We start from the raw sequence: 20,867 nt of genomic DNA on the forward strand, positions 1-20,867 counted from the left end.
CTGAGGCGTTTCCCTGTGCTGGGCCCGCTGCCCAGGGTCCCCCTCGCTCTCCCCAGCTGCTCACCGCACCCAGCTCTGGACTGCTCCTGCCTCAGCTCCACCACTCGGTCTCCGCACTGCTGCTGCTGCTGCTCTGCCTCCAGCTCCCTGGGCTGCTTTTTTGGCCCCTGTGGCTCTGGTTGCTGCAGCTCTGCTCCCAGGACAGGTCTGCTCTGCAGGCTGCTTCTGTGACTCTGCTCCCAGCACTGATCTGCTTCCTGGGCTGCTTTTCTGGCCCCTCTGGCTCTGGTTGCTGCAGCTCTGCTCCCAGGGCAAGTCTGCTCTCTCTGGATCTGGCACAGCTCTGCTCCCCAGCTTAGCTTGGGCCCCTGCTTTCTCCTTAGCTCAGCCTCACTCTGTCTGTCTGACCCAGGCAAATCCAGCTCATGCGGAGGACGGGACCTCCCTGGCCTCCTGACTCCCTGATTAGCCTGCTAGCCCTGTCATTCAGGATGAGCTGGAGCATTGGCCTCTCCCCATTGTTCCTGGCGACTGTCAGTCTCAGGGTCCTGATTCCCCATCAACCCTTTCCCCTTTTTAGTACTGGGAGCTAGAAAACCAAAACACTCCCACTGAATGTTAGTAAGGGGGCAACAGTCCCCTTACATAAGTTTCAGGTCTGCAGAGAATGGACATTGAATGGTTTCACAAACCAGCAGCAGGATCTCTGGAGAATGTCAGCAATCCTTCTCAGCAGCTTTTGGTACTGCCTGGCCTGCCCAGGTATAGACCATCAATGGAACCTGCTCTTCCTCAGAGTAAGGATCGTTGGACTCAAAGGGTGGAGCCATTGGTACCAGGTCCACATTTTGGTAGCTCAGCTGGAAGCATAGCCTTATGAATAGCATGCCGACAATGTGGGAGTGTCCCTGGCCCTACTGGAGCTTAGGATAGAGAGTGACGTGTGGACAACATATGGAAGTCTCTATCACCAAGTCTGTCGGGATCAGTGACACCGAATCCGTGTAAATTGCCAGATCCTCAAGCAGGGTGTACTGAGGTCAGGCAGGAGGAAAACTGGCTTTGGAATTGGATATGTTGGTATGGATGTAGTTATTTTGGTGTAGTGTGGAAACCACTGGTGCAAAACGCAATCTGCTCATACTGTCCTGACACACCTTTGCAGATGGTTTCAGAGCATTAAAAGCTCTTGGTACTGTCAGTGCTGGCCCGTGATCCCCATGAGTTCCAGATGAGCCATCTCAGGGGAACAGAGTCTCACTTGATCCCAAGGGAAGGGGGAAAGCCACCCTCTTCTTAGGAGGGTCGTTTTGCCCTCCTTCCTCTAAGGGTGTTTCTCCTTACCCTCATCGTGCCTTTTTTCAGAGATATCCTTGGGTGTGCTGGAGTATTCCGTTGGTACTGGCAGGATAGTGCTTGACAGCTCCAGTTGATGAGGCAAGGAGTGGGAAGGTCTCAGGTCCAACCGAGACCTCATGTTGAGTTCCGTCAGGTGCTTGCAAAGCCTGAAGTCCCAGAAAGAGCTTGCCAAAACAAGCAATCAGCTGCAGAAAGCAGTTCAAGAGAATATTGGAAGTGACCACAATTTCACTCTCCCACATCAAACTTAAGTGAGGGACATTCTTTTTTTTCCTATATATGTACAAATGCAGAGCTTCAAGCAACAGCTCTTCAAATTCTACAACCAAGGCAGAAGGCCTGCAATGGATGTTGTCTTCAAATTTGTTGTAAACTTTTTGGTATAGCCAGGTGATTCAACACCTGCCAAGTCTTACTACGGGTAATGAAGGATGTATAAAAGAGAGTTGGGGAGATACATGTAAATTAGAGGCCTGTTTGAGGTGGAAACAGAGATGATTTGAGAATGAAAATTGATATTTGAGGTACTGACTGACCCGATCACATTTCTCATATGGACTAAAGCAGGGGTTCTCAAACTGGGGGTCAGGACCTCTCAGGGGGTCACAAGGTTATTACATGGGGGGTAGTGAGCTGTCAGCATCCACCCCAAACCCTACTTTGCCTCCAGCATTTATAATGGTGTTAAATATATTAAAAAGTGTTTTTAATTTATATGGGCACAGGGGAGGGGGTAGCACTCAGAAGCTTGCTGTGTGAAAGGGGTCACCAGTACAAAAGTTTGAGAGCCACTGGACTAAAGTTTATAGAGGACTGGCCATGCAGTCTGTATCTCAGCTGCGGCTAAGAGAAATATCCTCTTCTCGGGTGTATTGTACACATGGTATAGGAATCACTCTGAGCCCAAGGTGCTTGAAAGAAATACTCTTTATTCAGATGCCAGTTCCAATTGCCTCTGCATAACTATACATGGGCTTCTGCAGCACCGTTCCCACAGACTTCTGTCTCTGAACCTAAGGTACTTAAAGGTACAGAGCCCAGTACCACAGTACAGATGATATTCTGAGAACTAGCAGACCAGAGATCCCAAGAGCTTTGTGAAACAAGACTCTGACCCTAAATCAAAAGTGGTACAGGCACTATAGGAAATACCTGACCTCTGGCCAGGTAAGTGAATACATCCACCCCATGGCACTCACAACACAACCATGCATACTGCTATAAAGAAATCCAGATTCCTCTGGAGCAGCCATGAAGGCAAAGCAGTTGCCTCAAGTAGCCCTGATGGTACATGCAGCAATCCTTCTAACAGCTAGAGTATTGTAAGGTGAGTGAGGACTGTTGGCCCTAAGCATGTGAGACTAGAAGCTGAAGTTACAACCCATGCAACTTGGAAGAACTAATAGCATGGTTTTGAATGTTTGAAGTGTAACAGATGGCAATGCTTAAAGTAAGAGGAGCATGTTTCGTCAAAAGCTCCTGTTTTGTTTTTTATAAGAAACCACAAGATTTTTGAAAAATGCCCCCATTATGCACAGTTGCAATTGAGACGTCAGGATGTCAACCTGAAATGATTCAGGATCAGGTGGAGAGTTTTACCCCAACTTGAAGACAAAGAGTATGTTTGAACCAAACTGCCAAGACCCATTTTGGCTATGACAATGTCTTGCTGCATCTCAACTGACATGCAGGCAGCTCTCCTGAACCAATGGAATCAGAGGGAACGGAGAGAAATTCCCAATTCCAGTGTAAGGAAAAGAGAGTTTGTCAATAATGTGAGTCTTGTTTGACTCTGGACTGGAGAGAATGGGCATTGTCATAAATAAAATAAAGGGTAATAAAGAGGCCTAGTCTGGACATGTCATCTTATAGGTGAAAATTAGCCAGTGCTGTGGCATAGCAATAGAACTAACACACCAACAATTTTGAGAACTTGGTGCTGTTTATCTCAACTTGTAAATATGGGATTCTCAATTAAGTGCTTTCCCATTGGACATTATTGCTACCTGAGTACTCAGGTTCAGGTAAGTAACTCCTGAGGGATCTGCTCCTGAAGCAGATTGTCTGCTATGCCCAAATGAAGGATGAAAGTCCAAGGTCTTCCTGGCATTGCAATAGAATAGGTTCTAGGACTAAAGCATCGGGGAGGTGGGAGGTGGAAGGGTGGAGGGGGAGAAGATCACCAAAGGGCCCACTCTGATCAGAACCAAGACCTTTGTTGCAAGACAATGTTGTACCTGGAGCAGCTGCCAAAAGTTATTTATTGTTGTTCCCTGGTAGCTCAGGGGAGGTCAGTGTGCAATTGATTTCACTTAGAAAGAACAAGACTGCAGGTCTAGTGATTCAGCATTAGCAGCTGATAGTGGAGCAGACCCTAGGAAAGCTTTATGACTAGACTTCAGAAACAAAGCATTAATGCCAATGTTTGGACCTTATATGATTTAAATCAATTATACACCGGGGTTTTTTAAAAATTCAGGCATTAGTCTCAGATTAGAAGTCTTAGCCATCTTCAGAGCCAGTAAGTGGGGTAGCACTGAATGAATAGGTTCCAGAGATATCCCAGTGGAGTTTTGAGAATGAGTTTCCAAGGTTTCCGTGCCAAGGATGTTTCAGCACACAAGGACACCTTGGTTAAAGAACCAAGCTGAAAGGTTTGGATTCAGAACCTACTAAGGTCCTAGTAAATCTTTTGGAAAGGATTGGTTTGACAGATACGATCTAGAGTGACTCCCACAAGAGAAATGCTAGACCTTCATCTGACTCTGGGAGTAAACCATCAGTAGCTATCACTGGAATTTCAATGAGATCATGAATTCAGGCCATTTTAGAGATGGTTTCAAATCCATCTACAAAGTTGGATCGGAATTTTGGATTAGTTCAGGTTCATCTATACTACAATAGCCATCTTGTCATAATGGTCTTTTCTGGTCTTGAAATTTTGTTAGTATACTTCCCAGAATTGGGGTGCTGCAAAGAGATGGAAAAAAGCAAGTGCCACATACATTTTTGTAGTGCCTCATAAATTTCTTAAATCTTGCTGCACAAGACACACTGAAGTGCACACTGCACACTTTCTTCAGAAGTAATTAAAGGGTATGTTTCACCGAGAAATCTGGCTTCCAGAGCATGAACAACGCTAGTCGCAATTAAGATTCTGCTTAACCAACAACCCCGCTTGAAGCAGGATTTGTCCAGGTGCTCTTCTGTCACAGGAATGGCACTTAGGGACATAAGGCAGAACCTCAATCTGAGGTCTTTTTTCCCTGTTTTGTCTCCCTCATCTAGAGCTCCAGCATGGAGTACATAGAAGGAACAGAGATCTAGGAATCCAGGGAGGAGAGAAAGAGATGATTAACAGCTTCAAGTAGGAAAGAGTATGGATGTAACTGTTAGCTGGATTACTGGCTTCTCCAAAGCGTTTTCTGAGAACTGGGAGGGAGCCTTTCATTTTGAGTGCTGATGTTCGGAAACCAGTTCCTCCTGCTTGCTGTCACTTGTGGTGCTTCTGCAAACTTTAAGGGCTAGTAGTCCTGGCCTCTCTCCGGGATAGTGTATCTCTGGACCAGAAAGGAGATTATGAGAATCAGGGGGAAAAAACATGCAAACTGCCACCATTGGTAGATATAGTATTCATAAACTGCTGCAGGCAGGGAAAGATGCTGGTACCCTAAACCCAGACACTGAAAGAATGAAAAGATTCTTCCTCCATTTCCCTGCCACTGTGGAGAAACCAGAAGGTCATTATCAGGAGTATCCAACCCTGTTCATGATTGTCAGCAATCCCTTCTGGTCAAGTAGGCAGTCTCCCCTGACAACAAGCTCAGTTTTCCATCTTTGCCCACCATGCTGGAGTCTCAGAAGGGGAAGGCAGAAGGAACAAATACCTGTTTTACACAGATAGAGACTTAGCACAGGATTCTGCCCATCAGCTGCCTGGGTGCAGCTCTAGCATCCAGACAGATCCTGCCTTGACTGGGGAGGTAAGGCAAAGACCCTGATTCTCTTCTAAGTTACCTTGTTTTTATGACAGTGTCACACCAGCGTATGTCTACACTGCAGTAAGCCTGGGGTTTGAACTCAGGCTCAAACCTAACCACCATTCTGTCTACCCACAAATCTTGCTAACCCTGGGTTTGGACCCAGGGTCCTAGAACCCCATGGGAATGGAGGGTTTGAGCCTGAGTCAAGCCAGGACCCAGGCTTCAAGCCCTATTCCTGTGCAGTGTAGAAGAAGCCCAAATGGACTTTGCTCTGGGAGTCCACCAAAAATATTTCACAATCCCGTGGGCTAACTTTCCTTCTGTTCTTTGGACAGTCAAGTTGGTGAACCGTCAAGTTCTTCCCCACTACACTATGAACAAAGGGGTAGAGCTAGAGTGGCCACACTTCGGAAGGGCACTAGGAAATCTGAGATATAGGTGGTTGGACTGAAGCCTGCATCATGCTCTGTGGATCCTAGACACCCAAATTGGAACCCAGGGTTCAACAATTCATAACCAGGGATACAAATGGCTGTACATGCTCGAGCCCTAGGTTAACAAACCCTGGGTCTGCTAACTCAAGTTCTACTAAGCCTGGGTTTGCATTTGTAGTGTAAACATACCCCCAATGTCTTCAGTGTAATTAATCTTGATTCAGACAGGGAGTCTTCCCATCAGTTCCTTAAGTTACCAACCTCCTAAAAAACATTTCTCCTGTGAAGCCCATAAATAGGAATTCTTAATGCTTAAAGTTAAATTAAATAAAACATTGTCATCCCACCACTCAATTTCCTAGTGTGTCACATCTTGTATGCATGCCTTTTCTTTAGATTGTAAAGGTCTGTCTTTGTTTTTCTGTCTTGTACAGCACTGAGCACATTGTCAGCACTACACAGACAAGTAATCTATTGGAATACTGCTGGTGTTGAATGGTATAACCTGACTAATTAATAAGCAATTCTTCATAAATAGAAGAAGTTTCTCTCATTAAATAAAAGAGGGGGAAAAAACTACAACAGTAACTTCTATACCTGATGAAGGACTTCTTTAAGACAAATGATATTGATCTAAAAGTACCAAGAGTAACAAGAATTTAAAAAATATTCAAAAATGAACACCTGTATACAAATCTAAACTCTTTAAAAAATCCTTTTTATTGATTCATTACCATACAAAATTTATTCAAATTACATCCATTTAAAGTGGTAAGATCACAGCTAGAGAACAGGTCACCCTTTAATAAATCTATTTACAAAACTCATAAAAGCTTTTTTTTTTTTAAACATTATTTTACAGGGTTTCTTTTTTCTCAACTAGCATACAATGCAAAGCTAATTTAGATTAGTATTTTGCCCACACACATTGGGACAAGTGTTTAATTTATACAAAACAGTATAACAAAAAGGACAATAATATAATCTATTAGTCTCAATTTTATCCTTCTCACAAAGTGCCCCCTTGTCTCTCAGAAAATGTCATGCTTACACAACTTTTACTTTCCTCTTCCACAAGACTAAAATTTAAATACTGCAATTTTATTTACAGATCCACATCATTTAACAAAAAAACTCTTAAAAAATTACGAATAAGCTAGAAAATATTCTGGCAGTGTTTACAAATTAATTCCTATTGTACAAATCTGCTACGTAACTAAAGTGTGAGTACAGAACATATATCAACTTAAATATAACCACTTAATGAACTATGCACACATTTGTACATATAAACACACACTTAACACTGTTTAACAGTTCTTAATGTGTTGCACTTTATACATTGTTATATTCTAAAGCTCAGTCATATAGTTCTTATTCTAGTACTGTTACTTTTAGTCATTTCATATGTGAGCTTTTATAGCAGCAACTCAATGGTACCAGAAAACCTGCATACATCATATGCAAACTACAATACAAAATAGTACTAATTTACTATGTGTGTCAGATAATCATGACAGTAATACAAACAAAAAAAAAGTTTATATGGGGCATCATCTACACCAACATTTAGCCCATAAAGTGGCAACATTTTAAACAAAAACAGAAGGTATATTTAAGACTTATTAGAATTCCTCTCACTTTCAAAAAATAAATATTGGTGCTTTACTATACTACCAAAGAGTTTCAAAAAATAAACTTAATTCAGTTAATGTGGTACTTACAGTTATGTAGTTCTTGCTTTGGGGAAAAAAAGCTCTGCATTGCTGGCGAGGAGAATTATAAAAGCTGGAAGCAGAGGCAGCTTACCCGCTGCTATAAATATGGTATACTGAACAAACAAAGCTTGGTATAAATTATTTTCCATAGAGAGAATAACACAGTGCATATCTAGTAGGCACTTAACACAAAGCCCCACTTAGTACCACAAAAATTTATGTATCAGGTCTAGTGTGCACACTGGGGGCAGTAAAATTGAACTGTGCATCTTTGTTTCATTTTAAAAAGAGAAACACTTTCACACACATATGTAAGCATTTTAAAAATCTGTGGTTACTATGAGAAGTGGCAGAACTGTAATCTTTGTCCATATTTGTAATATACACTATATTTAAAGTTTATTTTTTTATTAAAAACTTATAAGGACATTAGTATCTGACCTCATACTGAGACAAATACATTGCTCAAACTGAGCATTATGAGAGTAATTTAAACATTCCCAGGAAGAGTTCAAGAAACCCATTACACACTCTTGCATTACTTCCTATTTACATTTACTGCAGGTACAATCCATATTGTGAGAGTCAGAAGACATGTGTTTTCCACAGAAGGCACAGCTTGAAATACAATTTAAAAAATTGCTATTTGTGACTAAACCAGTTCATTGAGCCCTTCTCCACAAGCCCACTGTACACAGTAAGCAGAGTTTGGGGGAGGGGTGAGAGAGGAACCATTTATGATCACCTGCCTGCATGATGTGCCATTTGCTGATGCACAAGGCCTGGAGCCTAAGGTTAAACAAGGCTTTGTTGCAAGAGCCTACAGTTGTGTTCATACTATTCTAGGAAGTATTTCATGAAAATGTCAGCATTGCTCAGGAGTCTGTGGTTGACTCTGTAATGCTACACTTGGGAGTAGGTAGGAGGGAGGGGACAACACAGAATCACAGCAGGATTTCTGGTTCCATTTAAAAAAAAATGGTTTATATGGAAAATAATTAACAAAATATAATCAGCTGTATATAAATTCATCCACCAATGAGGGAAGCTTTTCTAAATCATAAGCATCAAAGAGATCACTGATGCCCTCTTCTTCCCCAAGGCTCAGCAGGTAATCTTCCTGAAGCAGAGGAGGCAGCAAGTTCACAAATGGCCCTTCGAAGTTAGAGGGAATTTGGTCCTCTGTTTGCTGCAAAAGGTTGGCTGGAGAAGCCAATGGAGAGAGGTTTGCCATATTTACCGAGCAGTCCCCTTGTCCTGCGTTACCAGAAGCCAGATCTGTAAGATGTGAAAATAAAAGATATTTTATCCTATTGGAAATATTATGCCTGGATAAGATAAAGTTACTCAATGCTGCAAAGAGGGTTTTTCATCGTGTTCTTTAAACACAAAGCAAATAAAAAGTGGCCCTCTTGTTCTAGATCCACCTGATTATACAAAATAAACAGCATGTCAGAAAAAAATATCACTAAGTCCAGTAACAAGTCGATCACAGCAGTTTAAGATTCACTAATCAATTTACCAAAATCATGCTGCAGAAAGTGGTATTTGTCAGCAATTATTTATATTTAAATTAAATTAAAAACACTAATTATTCAATAGGACCCACTAAGTAAGCCTATTATTAATGTATTAAAGTCTTAGCAGGCCATACAGAATGACTGAGACCATTTCAAAGTTAAGTACGTTTAAGGCTCTCTAAATAAATATAAAATGTCATCAATGTCTGACATTGGTTATCTGCAAATGACAATAAGTGAATTTAAAATTCTGCCTCCGATTATGAGAAACATTATGTTTGTTTGCTGCTTTTTGTTGTATGTCAGCAAGTGATAATAAACTAGATATATTTTCGATATTATATATATTTATGATAAATTAGGACATATAGTTTCATACCACATGTGAATACCAAACCTGATAATAAGCAAATGACAAACAGGGGAAATACATTTTCTAATATGCAGTCTAGAAACCTTACATCTTTCTGTCTTAGACAATAAACCAACCAAAAAACCAGGCACCTGTACAGATTACTTCTTTTAGTTAAACTTTCATGTTAAACTCTGAAGACCTTGTGCATCATAACAGAAAGAGAATTTTACCTTTGGAAATTGTTTTTGAGATATTTCCGTTGTGGTCCTGATTGTATGTTTTAATAGGACTGAGGCTGTCATTCTCTTCTGGACATAGATAAACCTCAATAGGTCCTTCGGTACTAGATAAATGGATCAGCGCATTCTGCTAACAAAAAGATTTCAAATTTAAGCAAAGTTCTGTGCTAACAAGCACTATAATAGTGACCTTTCTGTCACCACTGGAGGTTGTATGATATGGTATGTTTTGGTTGCCACTGTTTGAATTCCGGTATAATGATCAGAGGCATTACATATTCCACATCAATCCCTGTGTTTACATGTCACCTCATTTTTGTAACATGGGAAAGGTTTTACTGACAAACCTTAGTTAGGAAGAGAGCATTTAAGCCTACCCACCTCTTTGTAACAAACTTAGGGCATGTCTACACTTCAAATTTAAATCGTCTCAAGTCAGATCAACCTATAGCCAACGCAGTAACTAAATCGGCTCTTTAGGTCCACACTACGCTCCTTCTGTAGGTGGTGCACGTCCTCACCAGGAGTGCTCGCACCGACTTAAGTGGGGAATTGTTGGGCACTGACAGCCTGAGCCATCAGCCCCCGGGCGGCGCTCCGGCCATCAGCTCCTGGGCAGCAACAGGCAATATAAACAACTCAGTGTCTACACAGACACTGCGTCAACCTAACTATATCGACTTAAACGCTACACCTCTCGCAGAGGTGGAGTTATTAGGTCGGTTTAGTGGGTAACTTATATTGGCGGAAGGACATTTTAGTGTAGACACTTACTGAGTTAGATTGATGTAAGCCGCCCTATATCAACCTAACTCTATAGTGTAGACCAGGCCTTAGAAGTTCACCGATTTCTGTGTTATGTTATAGGAGGTACATATAAAGGGGATTGGACACTTAATACTTTGTCCCAATAGTTATAACTTGTTGCTTTATGATAGGATGGGATTTACAGTGCAATAGTCACAGAATAGTGTGTTATGGTTTGATTTATTTAAAATGTTTCTGACTTAAAGGACATGGCAGAGATGCCTTTTCACATCTTAAAAAAGTTTTTCAGTTTGTATTTCATCTCCATATTGATCTATTCCCTTGCTCCTCTTAACAAAGCAAATGTCACTGTCTTATACCAGACTGATTCTGTAGGAACCTTCTTCTGAGATTAAAATTCCCACACCTTGAGAAGTTAGTATTTTTCTCTTTCATTACATCAGTCTAGGATTTTTTTTTTTTTTTTGTGAAAATGTACCTAGTCAGTCACGCTTCCTATTACGATGAAAAACACAAATATTAATTCCACAATAGAAAAAGAATCACTTCCCTCAGGCAAGTGGAGCTGGTCAAGGCTGCAGTACATTATTAGCAAGCTGAGGGTCATTAGCACATTCAGAATCATGCACTTCGACATCCTTCTTTTAAAGTTACCTACTACACCGTTAGACAAAATGTTCCTCATGCTAATCATGTTCTGCATTCAAAACATGATTAGCATGAATTCGTTGAAGAGGGAGTTGGACTTGAGAGTATGAGAATCTAAGGATACAACTGCAAGAGTGCAGGAGAGGAGGAGAAATATAAGATTAGTATCTGAGTTATATAAAGGGCAGTTTCTGATTATATAGTTCTCGTCATCTTTGACAACGTCCCCAAAGTGCTCAAGACATATCAACATCATCCAATTTAAGACAAGCATTTCAGGTGCCACAGGCAAGCACAGACACACATCCTCCATTTGTAGTTAAAAAATTACATTATGCTACGGTGCTCTTACCTCCACTGGGTCAGGCACTTCAAGTCTGGTTTCTGGGGGTGCTTTCACAACTATAACAGTTTGGTCTTTAAGGCCATTAATTTTTCGAATATCTTGATATGTAACATAAGCTAATGTAACCAGTGTTAAGGAGTCCTTACAATCAAAGATGCAGCATATTCACATTAAAAGAAAAAAAATGTTTCTGCAAAAAATAATTGATTCTACAAAGCTTTGCTCCCAGTTAATCTCCATATTGTTCCTCCTCACCCCTATTTTAATTTCAGTATTCTCCCCGACACTGAAAACCATTCTTTGTAGCCACTAACTTTCAGGCAAATAAGGACCAGTTGAGATTCTAAGCAAAGCATGTCAGTACTGTGCCTCGATCAAACAGCTGGGGCCACTATTGAGTGACAAAAGATATTTTCACTTGGATCTGGGTGCTGCTGTTTCCAGCTGTGTGTGCGTGTGTATGCACGCGCGCAGAAAATTTCAAATACTTGCAAACTAGTTACATAGAATTGGGAACGTCAAAAGAAATGTAAGGTAATTTGCAAATACAGACACGCACACACTCTCCCCCTTCCCCACCCCAATAATTTTAAATGTAACATTCAATCACCCATATTGTAATTTCAGTTAATTTTTTAATTTAATTTTGTTGGTAATTATTTCTCAAGGAGTTGCATCTATAATTTTCTTTTATTACTGTGACAATATATTTTGGTTTTATATCCTGCGTTTTCCAGGCAATCATCCAGGTTGATGGAAGTTATAATAAAGTGGTGCACATCATTGTGTGTGTTCCCAGGCATAAAAATGCTTAGCGCAATCTCATCTAATCCCCCTTTGGAAAGGAGGAAAGTAAAAAGGAAATAACTTAAACAATTGATTTTACTTGTTTAAATTTAGTGCACATAAAAAGTGTCATATTTAAGCACTGGGAAATGAAGTTTGCTGTTTATATATAGAGTATTACAGTGGTCAACATTAATACGTTTTTCTAAGTCACCACACTGTGATATCTCAATATTACTCATTGCTCAGTATAGGAAATAACTACTGTCAGCGTACAAGTGCTTCAGGGTCTTCATTTTTGCCCGTGAAGCACCTGCCACACTCTTTGTACCGCAGAAGTGAAGTCTTATGATGACAGTTACTAATGTGTGTTACTTTTTGGTAGATCTGAACCTTAAATTATTACCACTGTGCAGCACAGCAGAACAGTACTAATCGTCCCAACTCCATACCACTAACGTATCTCAAAACTAACTTGGACTGAACACCTGTAGAAGTGAGGTGGTAGGTCAGCCATCATGCTCATTCAAATCCTTTGCCTCTCTACTGAGATTTCCAGGAAAGGCAAAGTGCATAGTGGTTTTGTATCAGATGCAAACTTAAATGAAAGCACCAAATCAGCTTTCTTTCACAATAGATTTGGACTGGAATTGAACTGGCGTCCTACAGGTGAAAGGCTATATAACACATTAAGCAATTTTCTAAGCCATCTAGACCCTCTTAATACTTTCAAGAAGATCTGAAAATTCTCTTACAGTTTGGACAGTTGACAAGAAAGAATGCAATTTCCTTTGTTGGAGAAACAAAACCAACTAAGGCTGGTCTTATTCCAATAAACCTAAGGTAATAACATCACTAAGTTACTCTCCAATTCTACTGCCATCACTACGGAAGTAGAGAACCCATGCAGCCTGGACTTGAACCGTGTCCAGATACCACCTCACAGAAAAAAAATAAAAACAAACAAATCTTTTCTCTGAGATTAAGAGCAAAAAGAGAAAACCTAATAAAACAAGCTTCTCAGCCGCAGGAGCAGACAGTAACAGTAATTCTTCGTCAGTCTGCACCATGGTAGGCAACAGATTTTACAGCGACGAAGTCAGGATCAACCCTATGTTAAGCGTTTCTGTGGTTTCACATCAATATCCATTGGAAGGAATAATGAATTTAGTTTACAGTAGCACTGCTATTTTATATCATGGTACATTTCCTGACTTATCAATTCACAGATCAAATACATTCAAATGTGGATGTTTCCACAGTGGTCATGGTTAAAAAGTTACCATTGACACAGTAAACATTATAGCCTTTTTTTAAGGATAGGAAATAAGTGCAGTTTTTCATATGACGCGGATATCAAATGTTGACTTTTGAAAAATCAACTACAGTATGCAATAAAGATTTTCATCATATATCAATGGGTGAGATGTCTGGTAAAAGCCACGATACTTTTTAGGATTAACCTGTTCTTCACAGCCATATGAATACTGGAAAATATATTAATCTTCTGCAGCTTACCATTGTTATTAAAATTAGTAACTTATATTTAAAATATATCTAGTTTGGGTATTTATCCCCATAGTATCGAGAGGCTAGGAAACAATAAAGTAAGTTGCAAACAAAAGCAGATTCAGCCCTTGCCTTCCTAGAGTTCAACTACTTGTATTTGGTTTTTTTGTAATCTTTATATACATATTGATGTATTTCCATACATTTGCATATATTAAGCAATAAATATGTGCATATATACAAGATCTAGGTAATATTATAAAAATACGTACACAAAAACGTAGCTTATTTTTGCAAAAAGTGGGTTTTGATCTGGCTTCAGAATTGTAAAACAAGAGCACAATGTTTTAAAAGACATGCCTGAACTTAATTAAATGTTTTGTCTTCGCTGCACTGTAATGAAACTGCTGAACTCTTGGTCCTACTACTTTATATAAAGATGGATATTTTGGGACCTCTTCATACATTAATATTTCTTATATGCTCCAGAAATGTTAAATGTATAATTTGATAATTGGTGTAAGTGCTTTCTTAGCTACATCTGCATTAAATCACAGTAAACTGTTACTTTTTGGAATGAATGTTCAGTGCTGTGTGTCACTTATCTCTATTTTGAAGAGTCTTCCTAACTCTTACTCTAGCAGCAGGGAGGTTAACCACCTTTGGAAATGATGGCATAAAGGATATCTCTGATTCTCTGAATCCTCTGTTAGCAACTTGAGGTCCAGGGTGCAACTTTGGATCAATTCATCCAGTTTCTTCTCTTCCTGACTGAGTTCAGTCACCTCCTTTGACAGGCCTTGACACTGTGCCAGCGTGCCCCCATCATCAGATAGACTGCAGCCCCTACAAATCCAAAGAAGGCAGGGTGTTTGTAATCATTATTACAACTCAAAACTACACTGTAGGAGGAGGGGGACAAGGAAAAAAAGAGGCATGTCTTTAAGTTACAAGCCTTGATTACTGCAGCCTTCATCCCCTAAAGCAGCTTAAAGGATGCCAATATAAACCAAGCTTCTCAGAGAAGGCACATTGTATTGTGGCACCATTTAATACAAGAATTTCCTTACAAGAGGCCTCTCAGATATTAAAAAACTATCTTAAATAAATAACATTAAAAGGCTTTTCTATTTTTGGAAAGTCTGTTGGATGACTGCTGGAAGCAGGAGTGAGAGACTGGAAGCAGAGACGGGAAACACTGCCACTTTATAACAGTGCAATCAGCTGGAGAAGGATGGTGAATACTCACATCCATTGAATGTTGTTTTTGGATTTCTTCTTAATGAGATGGATGCCTTCCAGTACATTGGTGATATCATAAATCCTCCGTTTCTGCACCTTGAGGACCTCTGCTGCTCTGTTCAAATCCACGACCCCATCTGGGGACTGGCTCAGCAGCTGAATGAACTTCTTTGTGAGAAGACCAAGTGATGTATCATACCGAGTCTTTTCTGAAGGAGATTTTGGAGCTTGGAGGGAAAATGAATATAAAAAAGGAACGAGGAGGAAAGAAATTAGTTTGTTAGCTGCTGTTCAAATCAGTTTTCCCATTTCAGTTTTGAAATGGGCATTTGAAGCAACAAAATATGTTTTGCAGAAACTTCCTACATATTTTACTACAGAAAGCTCTTAAACTTTCACATTAGCACAAAACCTACCATTGGATATTTATATGGTTTCACAGTGCATCTGTCCAAAGATCAAGGCACATGGACTCAATTTAAAAAAAAACACACACATGTACTTTCCATTAGCTTAATGGATAATGCATGATGAAAGTTTAAGACTATGCAAAGTATGGCAACCAAATTTTTTTAACAGTATTTCGGTATACTTTTGTCTTGGCAGCAACACCAATTACTTACCACAAATCAGGCTGCTAGGCAGTTTTCTTCATGGGTTGATCATCCCTCTTTTAAGGTAACAGATAATTGCCTGTGAAACCCTTAAGTTAACCATAACTTTGGTGCTCCTCAGTAGGTGTACCAAATGACAGTTTCCCTAATTTACAGATGACTCACATGAATCAATGAGATTTACACCAAATTTACACAACAGACAGTTAATAATCATGCATCCAAGGCTGTATATTATTTCTCCTTAACCTTATAACAACTCCTTAAAACCAGTAAAGTACAGAGTTTTTCCCCAATTTGCCCTCACTACCCTCACAATGATGTGAAGGTAGTGAGGGCAAACTAGGGAAGAGTGCTGTACTTTACCGGTCTTAAACAATGAATCAGCAACTAACTTACTCTCACTGGAAAACGAGAGGGGCATATTTTCTATTGATTGACAAGTTTTGCAGTGGCATACAATCGTAACTGCAAAACAAATCTATATTTGTACAGGAACATAACAAAGTGTTTCTTCCATGAACAAATGGCGGCATCTATTCATTTCATAGATGCGTTTTCAGAGTCCAGTTCAAATATGTGGCCCAGAATAAAAAGGTGTCACTAACCTTCCATAACTGTTGTTCTTGGAGAAGTGTTGCTCATGGCCATTCCAAAATAGGTGTGTGCTCGCCCTGAGCATCGCCGCCAGAAAGTTTCTCTCCCAATGGTATCTGTCAGGTCAGCTTCTGATGCCCTCTGGGGTCATGCGCTCATAGCACCAGTACAAAGGGGCCCACTGACCTGTAGCCCCCTTAGTTCCTTCTTGTCAGTTAACTCTGACAGAGGGGCAGGCATGGGGGTGGGGTGTGTGTGTGGAATGGATCTGAACAACATATATCGAAGAACAAGTTATGGAAGGTCATTAACTTTTTTCTTCTTCGAGTGATTGCTCATGTCAATGCCTAAGTAGGTGATTCCCAAGTACACCAGACCCTCGCTAAAATGCGCATCTATAGAACGCGAATTCGGATATAACGTGGTTGCAGCCATGGATCCCAAATGTAAGTACAGTACAATTTTTTTGAGTTTTAGGTGACCTTGGTGTTCACTACCTTATCATTCATGCAAGATCATTCGAGGCAAGACACATATATCATATCACAGTCTGACGAGGAATTCGACTCTGAGGGATTTACAGAGGAGGAAGTTGGAAGAACAGACATGGAATGGATGCAGGAGCTGTCCCAGCAACTGTCCAGGCTCGGGATAACTGTTCTGCCACAAAATATTGAGTCCTGAATAAGAGGTGACAATGAAGCAGAAGAATTTTGTCCCGTTGCTGAAAGTCTAACGGATGACCAAATTCTTCAGGCAGTATGACCAAACAACATTCCAGAAGCTGAAGAATTGGCCTTTGCCGTGGAAAAAGAAGAGGAAGATGAAGTGGACGTCGTTTCCAACATCAACTGCGACCGTAGACGACTTAGAGACTGCTTTGAAATGGTTTGAGACGCAAGACGTTGAGCCTATAAAAATTATGCAGCTACGTAATCTTTCGCAGTTTGCTAAGTGGAAGCAGCACAGCCGTAAGAAGCAAAAGCAACTCACCGACTTTTTAAAGAAAAACTTGACTAGTTTATTATAATGTCTACTTTAAATCTCTAATAAAGCAACACTTTTTTTCTCGTTTATTGTTTCCTTCAAGTAGGAGTTTATTTTCTAAGGTTTCCTATACTTTATGGATGTGAAGGTAATTAGCGCTACAAAAATTTCTATATACATATGTATATATACAGTGTATATAAGTTTCTCTATGGCATTCCATACACGAAGACGGAAGCTCATGGCACCTGAAAGCAGACAATCAAAACAAAGCACACAAAGCATTTAACTGAATTAATTAAAAACGCTTCCATTTCAAAATGCAATTTCCACTGACGCCCGTGGTGAGTACTGTATCTTGTAGACTCGTTTTTCTCGACAGTCCCGAGATTTGATGCTATTGTTAGCCCGCTATAACCTGCAAATACACAACTACATATACTTGTACTGAAATTTCGGTCACAAAAATATAATTTCATTTTAACGCGGTCCCAGCTATAACGCGGTACTTGGCATGGATCCCAAATCCCACGTTCTAGCGAGGGTCCGATAAAGTTGCATAGGTGGAGGGTTCGGAGTTCATTGGCATGCTGATTATAATACCGCTCGGTCGAAATCTGAGTCGTCTCTAGCCTGCTGGGTGATGGCATAATGAGAGGCAAAGGTGTGGACTGACACGACCATGCTGCCGCTCTACAAATATCCTGCATAGGAACTTGAACCACAAATGCTGCTGAAGATGCTTGAGCCCTTGTAAAATGTACCATCAGGGTAAGGGGAGCAGGGACCTTCGCCAGGCTGTAGCATGTGCAGATACAGGAAGTGATTCACAAAGAAATTCTCTGGGCTGAGACTGGAAGGCAGACGGAATGAAAGGCGACAGCTGCAAAAAGCTGAGTAGATTTCCAGAATGACTTAGTCCCTTCTATGTAGAAAGCTAGTGCATGTCTGACATCCAGCGAATGGAGTCTCTGTTCCTCTCTGTTGGCTTGTGGCTTTGGATAGAAGACTTGTAGGGAGACATCCTGGTTACTATGGAATTGTTAGACGCCCCTTTGGAAGGAAGGCCATATGTGGCCACAATTGAACCTTGTCCTTAGAGATGACCGTATATGGTTCTGATGAAAGGGCTCAGATCTCCATGACCCTTTGGGAAGAAGTAATGGCCACCAGGAAGGCCACCTTCCAGGATAGGTAGAGCAGGAACACTAGACCCCAGCTCACCTCTTCTGCCCATGCCCCCCGACACACACACAAACACCAGGCCATAGCCCTGAGCCCCCACTCTCTCCTGCATCAGGAGCCCCAAGGCCCTGCAGCCGGAGCAAAGAGCCTCTTTCCCGCCTGGAGAAACCCCAAGCGTGCCTCCTCCACTTTCCTGGAGGAGCCCTGAGCCAGCCACAGCCACGCCTCCCCTCCTCTCTTCTCCCCAGACCCTAAGCCGCCTGGGAAAAGCCGCAGGGTCTCTTCCCAAAGAAGAACCTGTGCTTTTATTATGCCCCATACAGGTTTCAGAGTGGCTGAAGAGGCGGTATCTGGTACTCAGCTTCCTGGGTTCATCAGTAATCTCTCTGGACTCCACCCGCCAAATCCTGCAACCTCCCCTGGCCTATTATACCCGCCACCCATGTTGTCAGCGGTACAAACAGAGGTTCCATTAGCCTGGCCAACACCAAGTTGAGGTCCGGGGAGGGAGTGGCGGTTGTACCTGGGGGTATAATCTCTCTAAGCCCTGTTGTGCCTCGTCATGAACAGATCTATCTGTAAAGTCCCCAACTTCTGGAAGATGCCTTTCCCGACATCTGGATGGATGACTATTGGAGAAGGATCTGCTGAGGTGATCCACTAGCTAGTTCTGCAACCCCAGGAGATAGGAAGCTTCGAGATGGATCAAGTGGGCTACTGAAAATTCCCACAAGCAAAGAGCTTCCTGGCACAGGTGAGAGGAATGTGCTCTACCCTGCTTGTTTACATAAAACATCACTACCGTGTTGTCTGTAAGAACCAAAACACACTTGCCCTTCGGGAGGGGTTGGAACGCCTGGAAGGCGAGGCTCCCTGAGCTCCCTGATGTTGATGTGTAGTGAGAGGCCCTGAATTCTAAAGGACCCCCCATGAACTCCCCAGCCCATCGCTGAAATGTCTGTGATGAGAGACATTCACAGTTGGGGGTCTCGAGAATGGGACCCCTGCACACACTGCCCATGGAACCAACCACTAAAGAAGGGAAGCAATCACTAGTGGAGGAAGTGTGATGACCATGTCTATGTGAGGTCGGCCCAGTGCATAGGCCAACCAAGCCTGAAGAAGTCTGAGCTGCGGCCTCACAGGTTGCACCACATAGATGCATGAAGCCATATGAGCTAGGAGCTTTAGACAGTTTTTTGTCATGGTGATGGGGTGGTTTCTGAGGCTTTTATGAGCACCCCTATTGCTCAGAACTGGGCTTCCAGGAGGAAGGCTCTGGCTTGGACCCAAGTTGAGGATTGCCAGGAAGAATTCTGTCCTTTGAACGGGGGAGAGAGTAGACTTCTGGATATTTATCAACAGGTCTAAGTCCTGGAAAATTGTCTGCATTAATTTTACATTTGTCTCCATCTGGGTCTTGGTCCAACCTCCGATCAGCCAGTCGAGGTAAGGGGAGACCTGAACCTCCCTGGCTGGAATGGTTTTCTTTGGTGCCGGAGATGACGTAGGGTGCTGAGGTTCCTGAGAAGCAGAAGCGGCATCCGTTCTCGGTGCTGGGGGCGAAGACAGGTGCTGAGACTCTCTAAAAATCACCAGGGCACTCCGAACAGAGGCTGAAGTACTCAGTGCCACAAAGTGTGGTTTGTTAACCTAACTAATTAACTAACTGTTCTAACAAACAAAACTTAACAACTACAATAACGGTAACTATATACACCAAGTAGAAATAAAGTCCACTGGAGGAATATTTGCAAATACAAAGGACGAGGTAGTTTCAGCAACTGCCGCAGGTGGTAAGAAGGAACTGAGGGGGATGCAGCTTGGCGGGCCCCTTTATACTGGCACTATGAGCGTGCTAACCCAGGGGGCACCAGAGCTCGAGCTGACAGACACCACTGAGAGAAAAACTTTCCAGCAGCCATGCTCAGGACAAGCACACACCTACTTTGGAATTGACGTGACCAAGGACTTGAAGAACTACTAAGTAGTATTCCAAACTATTTCTAATATTTGGTGCTGCACACCCTAATTTTTTTGGTCTTGTAATCTTTGAAGATACAGAGAATACAAAACGTTTCAAACTCTTGCATCGGGGCAATAAGCCAGCCAGTAACCAAAAACGGTTAAGAAGAAGAAGATTCCCCTCTGGGCAGATTATACCACATTTGTCCATTATAGGGTTTTTTGCACGTTCTTTCAAAGCTTCTAGTACCAGCTACTCTCTGAGAAGGCTCTGCACTAGAAGGATCACTGGCCTGATTCAGTATGGCAGCGTCTGTATTCCCACATCTAATTGTAAAAGTCAGGCTGTGTCTACACTACGGACCTTATGGCAGAACAGCTGTACTGCTACAGCTCTGCTGCTGTAAGGTCTCTCCTGTAGCCGCTCTTCGCCGGCAGGAGAGAGCTCTCCTGACGGCACAATCAAATAAACCCCAATGACCGGCATTATCTATGTCTGCAGGAGACTCTCTCCTGCCAACATAGCACTGTCCACACCGGCACTTTTTCCGGTGAAACTTACATCGGTCAGGAGTGTGTTTTCTCACACCCCTGACCAACAGAAGTTTTACC

At 41.7% G+C, this 20,867-nt stretch overlaps 1 protein-coding gene across 1 annotated transcript in view; it reads right to left on the reverse strand.

Moving 5' to 3' along the window:
• Positions 1-8,506: 8,506 nt before the first annotated feature.
• The window catches only part of E2F3 (E2F transcription factor 3), a 53,921-nt gene continuing 41,560 nt past the window's right edge, over positions 8,507-20,867 (reverse strand). Inside the window, exons 3-7 of the mRNA XM_077809100.1 lie at positions 14,915-15,134; positions 14,353-14,511; positions 11,377-11,491; positions 9,600-9,738; positions 8,507-8,772 (exon numbers count right to left, since the gene is read on the reverse strand). Coding sequence (XP_077665226.1) covers positions 8,507-8,772; positions 9,600-9,738; positions 11,377-11,491; positions 14,353-14,511; positions 14,915-15,134 — 899 coding nt within the window. The remainder of the gene's footprint in view (positions 8,773-9,599; positions 9,739-11,376; positions 11,492-14,352; positions 14,512-14,914; positions 15,135-20,867) is intronic.

The sequence above is a fragment of the Eretmochelys imbricata genome, chromosome 2 (assembly GCF_965152235.1).
Source record: "Eretmochelys imbricata isolate rEreImb1 chromosome 2, rEreImb1.hap1, whole genome shotgun sequence".
In the NCBI taxonomy this organism is placed as follows: domain Eukaryota; kingdom Metazoa; phylum Chordata; order Testudines; family Cheloniidae; genus Eretmochelys; species Eretmochelys imbricata.